The sequence below is a fragment of the Canis aureus genome, chromosome 21 (assembly GCF_053574225.1).
Source record: "Canis aureus isolate CA01 chromosome 21, VMU_Caureus_v.1.0, whole genome shotgun sequence".
Classification (NCBI taxonomy): domain Eukaryota; kingdom Metazoa; phylum Chordata; class Mammalia; order Carnivora; family Canidae; genus Canis; species Canis aureus.
In genome coordinates this window covers 15,828,042-15,838,371 of record NC_135631.1, presented here as the reverse complement: position 1 = coordinate 15,838,371, position 10,330 = coordinate 15,828,042, and the positions used below count along the sequence as shown (strand labels likewise).

Genomic DNA, 10,330 nt, shown 5'->3' with positions numbered 1-10,330 from the left:
ATGGAAAATAGGAACAATGTTACTGAATTTATTCTCTTGGGACTTTCTAAGAATAAGAAAGTCCAAATCCTCTGCTTTTTATTTTTCTTACTCTGTTATCTAGCTATCTGGTTGGGGAATTTGATTATTATGGCTTCCATCACATGCAGTCAGCTAATTAATCAGCCCATGTATTTCTTCCTTAATTACCTTGCCCTCTCAGACCTCCTCTATACCTCCACTGTGACACCCAAACTAATGACAGACTTACTGACAGAGAATAAGGTCATTTCCTATAAAAACTGCATGACACAGCTATTTACTACACATTTCTTTGGAGGGGTTGAGGTCTTCATCATCACAGGAATGGCCTATGATCGCTATGTGGCCATCTGCAAACCACTCCACTATGCCATCCTCATGAATAGGCAAAGATGTAACTCAATTCTCAGAGCATCATGTGCAGGGGGGTTTCTGCATTCCCTTGGCCTGTTTCTTCTTACAATTTTTTTACCTTTTTGTGGACCCAATGAAATAGATCACTATTTCTGTGATGTGTATCCTTTGTTGAAACTGGCATGCATTGATACACACAAAATTGGTTTCTTAGTCATTGCCAATTCTGGCCTGATGGGACTGGTGATCTTTGTGGTTTTGATGGCCTCCTACTTTATGATATTATATAATGTGAGAGCATATTCTGCAGAGAACCGCCACAAGGTGCTTTCCACTTGCAGCTCCCACATCACAGTTGTGATCCTGTTTTTTGCACCTGTCATCTTTGTTTACATTAGGCCTGCCACAACTTTACCAGAGGATAAAGTATTTACACTCTTCTACACAATTATCGTCCCCATGCTCAATCCTCTTATCTATACACTTAGAAACACAGAGATGAAAAATGCCATAAGGAAAGTTTGGTGCACTGAAAGGTTTTGGAAAGGGAAACCAATGATTTGAAGGCTATTCATCTTTGGATGTGAATGGATATCTTCTCATCACACATCCCCTTTCTTTGATTCCTTACTGATGGAAAAACCAGTCAGAATATGTAAAGGCTAAACCTTAAACATCAGCTTGCCATTGGTGGGTTTCTCTTTCATATTCCTTTGCTGATATTCTTCACTTTTTTCATCCTTCACTAAGTTTTAAGGTCCATGAAAGTAGTTGACCATGCTGTAGGTTTTTCACTACTAATTTCCCAGCAGCCATCAAAGGGTATAATGCATTTAGGTGCTCAATAAATATTTATTAAATGAATATATAAACATCTTGTCAAATAGTTCTGTTTTTCATCCCTCTTAGGAATCACCTTCATGGTTTAATGACCCACTTGGACATTAGACACCACCATTATGCTGATAGGTATTTCTCCACTTCCATATACTTTGGATTCATACAGCCAAGAAGAAATTCCACCCTGGATTCAATCAAACAAGACTCCAAAAAGTTTATGGGTAGCAGAGATTAGTATGGCTGAACTCATGCTATTTTAACTAGTTTGAAATTCAATATATATGATCAAGGAGTAAACCATAACTAGCAGTCCTGTGGAAAGGAAGAAAATATAAATTCTTCAAAATTAAGGATTTTTTCAAAGTAAAAAATTTTCATTTACTATCTAAATTCATAGTTTTTTTAAAGATTTTATTTATTTATTCATGAGACACGGAGAGAGAGAGATTGAGAGAGAGAGAGAGGCAGAGACACAGGCAGAGGAGAAGCAGGCTCCATGCAGGGAGCCCGACGTAGGACTCGATCCTGGGTCTCCATGATCATGCCTTGGGCCGAAGGCATGCGCTAAACCACTGACCCACCCAGGGATCCCCTAAATTCAAGTTTAAGATAACCTGAAAATGCTATGTGACATTGACTATAGAGTAGATTTAGTGATGGGGTAGATAGATGATGATGATGATGATAGATAGATGATAGATAAAGATAGATAATAGATGATAGATAGATAGATAGATAGATAGATGATAGATAGATAGATAAGAGAGTAAATGAGAGGAGGGGGGATTGAATGGCACATTTAAGTCATTGTTTAATGGAATTTAATGGAAAGAAGTGCATCTTTGAGAGGTTGGATTCACTCATCCAACTATGTGAATTCGGAGGTTTTTTTTTTTTTTTTTTAAAGAAGACATTCTCTGTTGCATCTAGTTTGAAAATCTCACCTGACTCCATCTTCTACTCTTTCTTTTATACATGTTACTATCAAGAGTGAAATATTTGATCTGTATTTTATGAAGCTTTCTTTCTTGCTGACAAGCTTAAAATAAAACTTTGACACTTGCCATCAGTTTATATAAAAAATATTTTTCTTTACCAAGCTACTTGTTTGATGCTTAGAAAAATGCTAAACCTCTGAATGTCAGTTTAGTCATCTAAAAACAAATCAGATAATTAGATCATTAATTCAAAGTTAGAGTTTTAGAGCTTTTAAAGAAAAAATACAATTATCTTGCATCGATTGAAATCTTGTTTATTATAATATTATTTTAACATATACAGTCATAAGCTACAAGAATCTTATGTATATCTTTATAAAATAAAAATTTCAAAGTATAAAATAAAATATTCATGTTGACAATTTTAATTTGAATGTTTCACAGAAATTAATGTACAGATATGAGGGATAATAGAAACAATAAAAAAATATGGTAAGCAGTTTCCATTCTTAGAACAAATACTCATTTCCTTTCAGTTTTACAATTACCTTTTGAGATAGTTAATATGTCTTCCATTTTACAGAGGAAGAAAGAGAGGAGGAAAGCATAGTTGCCTTTCCAGGATCTCTCAAGTAGAAAGATATTTTTCATCTCCGTGCTTGATTATCAGCTGTTACCAACTTCAAATTTTTTATTTTGAGCATTAGGAGAAATCATTCGAATCCTAATTGTCATCTCTGTTATTAGTTTACTTTGCAATATCAGTTATATAGAATAAAAAATCATTTTATTAGACAATAAACTTAAGAGTTTAACCCAAAATCAAGTGTGAAAAATAAACAATGGTTCATAATTTTCTCACTGTTTCAAGAGTTACCTTTAATGAACCAGTACAAACTGACATGTATCATGATGTAGGCTACACACTAATTTTGCTAAATATTCAGTTAGGGTATCAACTGATCTAGTAATAGTTTTTGAAATTTTAATACCTTTACAAACATACCCCTTATAATGATAATTATCCAATCATATTTTTCTATTTGAACTTCTCTAAAATTTTTCATTGCACACTGTGCTATAAACTTTCATTTGTTGCTTCACTTATATATTCAGTTACATATTTGGTTTATGTTCATTTCTATCCCTAACCTGTGCAATATAATTCCGCTCTCCATTCCATCATTTTAGTTTCACGATGTCCAGTGAGTTCAATTTTACTAAATAATTAAGACAAAACTGTTATTTATGTCAATTATTTGAAAAGCTTTTTCAGTAATACAGACATCTATAGATATCCAGATGTATAGAAGTTTCATAGAAATTGGAAATTTATAGTTTTCATTTTGATGGCAAAGGAAAAAATAAATTTAAGCATATTCTAGACCAAGTGGTTTCAATACTGGCATCTATATTTGTTTTTACAATCACATTGGTTCCCAGTAATAGTGGAGATCCTACAGTCTGCCACTAATCTTTCTACTGGGGCATCCACACTTCTCAGACATTTAAAATTAGTCAAACATCCTACTCTCCTGACACAATCTAATTTTACGTCTGTTATGTCAGCACAATTATCTGTAGACCCTCTTTTTACACTCAAGGCTCAGTTTGGAGAATGAATTATATGGCTACACTATTTATCATCAATACGACTTTTTCATTACTATTTTACAGCAAATATTTCTATAATAAAATGCTGTGATTTTGAAATGATCTAAGTAAGTCATTTTAGAAAAACTTTTCCAATTTTTATAGAACCATTATTTCATACATAGTATTTTTATTGCTTAGACCCTATTTGAATAATTTTTGCTTTTTAAATTGTTGTAGTGAATATGGAAACTCATGAGCTGAGTGAAAAACAGGATTCTAAGTTTCTGATGTTCCTTTTTTATGAGAACGCAGAGATGACCCTTTATGTCTGGGATGATTAATGTAAATGCAGCTTATGTACTCATAGATTCATTCATGAATCCAAAATAAAAGGAGATTAGAAAGGACACCTCCAGTTAGCAACTTGTGGATAAAGTTCAAAGGAAAAATATTTCAAAGAACAGTGTAATAGAACTTCAACGAGAAAATGATGGCTCAGATTACTAGGGGAAATTTTAAATAAGAAACCAATAAAGAAAGAAGAAAGTACTTCAAAATAAATTATCCTATTAATGCCGTGACACCAATGTCTATGCTTATTTTTCTTACAAAAAAAGTTCATGGTTTTTCAAGTACAGTAACTATCACGTAAGTAGGTTATATAATGATTTGCTTTCCAATCAAACATGGTTTCTGGCACCACACTTTCCTCAAGGTATTTTTCATCTCCATGTTTCTTAATGTGTAAATCAGAGGGTTGAACATGGGAGCAATGATGGTGTAGAAAAGAGCAAACACTTTGTCTTCTGGAAAAGTTGTGGCTGGGCGAATGTAAATGAAGAGAACAGGCACAAAGAACAGAACCACAACTGTGATATGGGAGCTGCAGGTGGAAAGAGCTTTGGTGCGGCTCTCTGCAGGGTAAGACTTGATGGTGTATAATATCAATAAGTAGGATAGAACCAAGACTACAAAGGTCACCAAGCCCATCATGCCGGAATTGGCAACCACTAAGATCCCAACTCTGTAGGTATCTGTGCAGGCCAGTTTCAGCAAAGGATACACATCACAAAAGTAGTGATCTATCTCATTGGGGCCACAGAAAGGTAAAGTGATGGTAAGGAGACATTGGACAAAAGAATGCAGAAATGCCCCAGTACAGCTAGCAATGACTATGCCATAACATCTCTTTCTGTTCATGATGACGGTGTAGTGCAAGGGCTTGCAGATGGCCACGTAGCGGTCATAGGCCATCCCCGTGAGGATAAAGACTTCAATCCCCCCAAAGAAATGCATGACAAAAAGCTGTGCCATACAGTTAGTATAAGAAATCATGTTACTTTCTACCAGCAAGTCAGTGACTAGCTTGGGTGTCACTGTTGAGGTATAACACAGATCTGAGAGGGCAAGATTATTAAGGAAGAAATACATGGGTTGGTCAATTAGCTGACTGCATGTGATAGAAATCATTATGAGCAAGTTTCCCATCCAAATAGCTATGTAACAAAATAAGAATAATAGAAAGCATAAGTTTTTAACTTTCTTATTCTGGGAAAGTCCCAACAGAACAAATTCAGTGACATTATTAATATTTTCCATGGCTTAATGCAGTTAAGTCTCAAAGGTTTGCCTGAAGAAAAAAAAAAAAGATAAGTCAGCATAAGAAATATTGAACTAAACATGGTATGAATTAGAGGAAGTGTTGTAAAAATAAATTTGTTTAATCAGTTTCCTACAGCACATTTTCAAGTAATTATAAGCTCTGTATAAATAGGCTTACCATATAATAGATTAGGTTTTTTTTTGTAGAGTGAAAAGAAATATTACTAATAGTCACACTTGTTCAAGTCATAAACAAAGATGTGCAATCATCTTATGTAGGGGTTGCAAAAGTAGGCTTAGGGAGGGAGCATTTATTTTCCTGGACTAGCTCACCTGCTTGATAGGTTGAAATAGCCAGACTTATATCCAAGTAAGTGAGATGAATTGTGCAATTACAAAGTACAATCCTGTCTTTATTTAAAATTCCATTTTTCTGTTGAATCACTAAATTCTCCACATAAGCCTAATAATACACTGAATATTAACTAACTGATATTAAAAAAAACTTAGAAAAATAAATAAAATTCCATTATTATGATGGAATTTGCAATTTAAATTTTAAATATTGCATAAAAATCTTATTATTTTCATTATTGAGTTGTTTGCTCATGAGGTAACTCACTTGCCTCACCCTAATCCTGACCTAGTTGAAATCTCTTAATATTTACCAACATTATAGAAAGCAATAATGAAAATATAATACCAGCTGAAGTCTAAGAGGCTGTGATATTTCTTTTGACCTAAAATAGATGTATGAAACAATAATAATAATTAGATACTTAATATTGAGAGAGAAAGATTTTCTACAAAACTAAACTAGAACAATGCATAGACATGAGTGGCACTCACCTGACATACATTGGACTTCAATTATTGTTTTTTCTAATAAAGGATTACATTAAGAAATTATAATTTCACCATTTTCTCTCTCTTTTTTAAAGATTTTATTTATTAATGATAGAGAGAGAGAGAGAGAGAGAGAGAGAGAGGCAGAGACATAGGCATTGGGGGAAGCAGGCTCCCCAAAAGGAGCCCAATGTGGGACTCGATCTCTGACCCTGGGATTACGCCCTGAGCAGAAGGCAGATGCTCAAATGCTGAGCCACCCAGGCATCCCTCCCTTGTTATTTTTTAAGGGTGACTGAATTATTTCCTGTAGAAATAATGACAATTTCAAAAAAATCCCAAGGACTATTTTTCAAGCTATCACAATATTCTCAGTATTTCTATAATCAGAAAAAAATATACAGTTCTTTTTCAAAAAGAGCTTTACTTTAAACTGTATGTTCATTTTCAATTAATGTGCCAATATGTTTCTATAGGAATAGCATATCTTTAATCTTTTCCAAGAACCTAAGCTAATTTGTAATACTTTTTTCATATAGCTCTTAAAGAAAAAATGATTCTCACAGGAAAAAAAAATACAAGTAGAAACATTTCATTAATTAATGAACAGGATAGCTTGAAACTCCTTCTGTCTCTATTGCTCCTTCTGTCTTAACTAGATCTCACACTGGAATGATGGGCAAATAATCTGGTGACTTCCCAGTTCCCTTGTTTCCCTCAGTTGAATGTTTCTTCTGACAATTCTCCAAAGTGTCATCAGATACCCAAAGAATTCATAATCATGCTATTTATTAGAACTTACATTTCTAACATCGTCATACTATTTACAATGTCTTCTTTGTTAATATTAAAGTTACTGAATTTTATTTCATTTTATTTTTTTAAGATTTTATTTATTCATTCATGAGAGAGAGAGAGAGAGAGAGAGGCAGAGACACAGGCAAAGGGAGAAGCAGGTTTCTCCCAGGACTCCATTCCCAGACTCGGGATCATACCCTGAGCCAAAGGCAGACAGAGGCTCAACCACTGAGCCACCCAGGCATCCCAAAGTCCCTGAATTTTAGATTTACAAGATCTTATTTCATGTTTATGCGATTTAAAGAGACAACTTAGTATCAGAAGCTACAAGGACTAATTCTGGCACAAAGGCAAATTCATGAGCTATATAACCATAGTCAGTTTTCTTTCTCTCGGGCCTTCCTTTCTCTAATCTGTGAACTAAAATAATGCTTTCCTTCTCTACACTTCGTGGAGCTTTTCAAAATTTCAAATCAATTGCATGAAATAAGGCTTTAAAGATTTTGAGGGCAGAAAGAGAAATGAATAATTTATTTCTTTATTTAACAAACATTTTTTGAGTTCCTACCATGTAACATGCACCATTCCATGTAGTGTAACGGACTCTCTAAAACTAGATACAGGGACGCCTGGGTGGCTCAGTGGTTGAGCATCTGCCTATGGCTCAGGGATTGATCCTGGAGTCCCGGGATCAAGTCCCACATCAGGCTCCCTGTATGGAGCCTGCTTCTCCCTCTGACTATGTCTCTGCCTCTCTGTGTGTCTCTCACGAATGAATAAATAAAATCTTAAGAAAAAAGTTAAAAATAAATAAAACTAAATATGAAAGGCACTGACCCCCTTGGTGATGACATGAGAAAAGCAAAATAAATTTCAGAAACAAAATGGAATCCTGTTATCTAAATACAGTTTTAAATATGGAAGTATTCTATAAATGCTCTCTATTTTTACAAATACCCACACAATAAATATATGAAATACAAATAGAAAAATCAAAACTGGCACTTCCTAATTTATTCAGTTAATTTTTACAACAAAGTCTATCAAAATTCTAGCTAGTACAGCCCATATGCTTTTGTAGGAAGCATTAACTGTAATAGGCTTTCTTAAATAGGAGCAATGATAATTTTTTTAAGATTTATTTATTTATTTATTTATTTATTTATTTATTTATTTGAAAGACAGAGAGAGGAAACAAGAGCGAGCATAGGCGAAGCACACTGGGAGAGGAATAATCTCTAGCAGACTCACCAGTGAGCAAGGAGCCCAATGCGGAGCTCAAGCCCACAGCCCTGAGATCATGACGTGAGTGAAACCAAGGGTTGGACACTTAACCAGTTGAGCCACCCAGGTGCCCCTGGAGCAGTGATATTTCAATCACAATTTTATATATAGTCAAAGAGCTAGTTTAGGCGCTAAGCTTTTTTATTATTATCATTATTTTTAATTTGAATTTACTTTACTATCTTAATTCATATGCCATGGGATCCAGCCCTTGCCTGGACTCTTTACCTTTCCTTTTCCTTAGAATGTGAGAACTTAACCAATTTTTTAAAAGAACTTGAAGTTCTTATACTAATTGATTCTTTGATTTTGAAAAAAAAAAAAAAAAAGAATGTATCAGGCAGCCCAGGTGGCTCAGCGGTAGCACCACCTTCAGCCCAGGACATGATCCTGGAGACCCGGGATTGAGTCCCATGTCAGGCTCCCTGCATGGAGCCTGCTTCTCCCTCTCCCTGTGTCTCTGCGTCTCTCTCTCTCTGTGCATCTCTCATAAAAAAATAATAAATAAATAAATAAATAAATAAATAAATAAATAAATAAATAAAATCTTAAAAAAAAAAGAATGTATCCCTCTTTTGAAGGATAATAGGATAATAGACTCTTTTCCCCATCCTTATTTGCAACTAATAGATACTTCAAGGCACTGTTGGAGTTAAATTTCAGGCTCCTTCCTGCTCTGAGTCCTCTCTACTTTCCGTTTGAAAAGGGGCATACAACAGCACCCAGGCTTCCCTTGTGTTGGACAGCGATATTCCACCTCTGTTTTAGTAACTCTTGTCTTTTTGTAGTTCATGCAATATACTATGCTAAATTAACATCTAAAATTTTGGTTTCCGGGATCCCTGGGTGGCGCAGCGGTTTGGCGCCTGCCTTTGGCCCGGGGCGCGATCCTGGAGACCTGGGATCGAATCCCACGTCGGGCTCCCTGCATGGAGCCTGCTTCTCCCTCTGCCTATGTCTCTGCCTCTCTGTCTCTCTCTGTGTAACTATCATGAATAAATAAATAAAATCTTAAAAAAAAAAAAAAGTTAAAATTTTGGTTTCCTATGTCACCCCATGCTTAAAAGCTACTCTTTTGCAAATATCTGCACCCCTATGTTTATTGACCCATTATTCTCAATAACCAAGATACATAAGAGACTCAATCAATAGATGAATGGATAAAGAAGATGTGTATATATACATACAAACATACATACATGTATACACAATGGAATAGTCTTAGACATAAAAGAGAATAATCTTGTTATTTACAACACCATGGAAGGACCTAGAGGGTATAATGTTAAGTGAAATAAGTCACTTAGAGAAAGGCAAATACTATATGATATTACTCCTATATGGAATTTAAGAAACCATACAAACAAAGAAAGGATAAAGAACTAACAAACAAAAGCAGACTTGAATACAGTGAACAAAGGAGTATTGCCAGAGGGGTAGTGAGTTGGGGGATGAGTGATATAGGGGAAGGGGATTAGAGCGTACACTTATCTTGATGAGCACTGAAAAATGTATACCATTTTTGTATCATTATATTGTACACCAGAAACTAATAAAACATTGTAGATTAACTTTACTTGAATAAAAAATTTAAAAAGCCACTCCTTCTTGTCTACCTTTTAGCTCTTCCAATCTATGGAAATCTTTATCTCGTTAACCCTCCCTGAAATATTCTATGTATCTCATTACTACAATTAAATTTGAACATCCGGGTAATTAATTTTCATTTAATTGGTTCAAGGTAACTCATCAGGCAGTGGCTGTGCCTTGTATTCTGCATGCTGTTGATGCTTTGATATTATGGTCAGTGGATTAACTTTGGATTCATACATAAGACCAGGATAGTGATCTGGCCATATGGTCTGGAGTAAGGTAATTAACTTGTCTGATAATTTTTCTCCCTTTTCAACATGGGCAGTTCTAATATCAATATTCCATAGTTGTGCAGTTTGAATAATCAGATACAAAGCATGCAATAGGCACTAATTATTTTCTCTTTCACACTGCTTTTCCTCATATCATTATGTATTAGCTACCCCATATAGAAATAA

At 34.7% G+C, this 10,330-nt stretch overlaps 2 protein-coding genes across 2 annotated transcripts; one reads left to right on the top strand and one right to left on the bottom strand.

Moving 5' to 3' along the window:
* On the top strand, positions 1-939 carry LOC144293163 (olfactory receptor 4P4-like). Its single transcript, XM_077864285.1, has one exon. It carries the CDS (start codon positions 1-3, stop codon positions 937-939), a length of 939 nt encoding a protein of 312 aa, XP_077720411.1.
* Positions 940-4,406: 3,467 nt separating this feature from the next.
* On the bottom strand, positions 4,407-5,348 carry LOC144293307 (olfactory receptor 4P4-like). Its single transcript, XM_077864390.1, has one exon. The coding sequence runs from the start codon at positions 5,346-5,348 to the stop codon at positions 4,407-4,409; it is 942 nt and encodes a 313-aa protein (XP_077720516.1).
* Between the last annotated feature and the right edge of the window lie 4,982 nt (positions 5,349-10,330).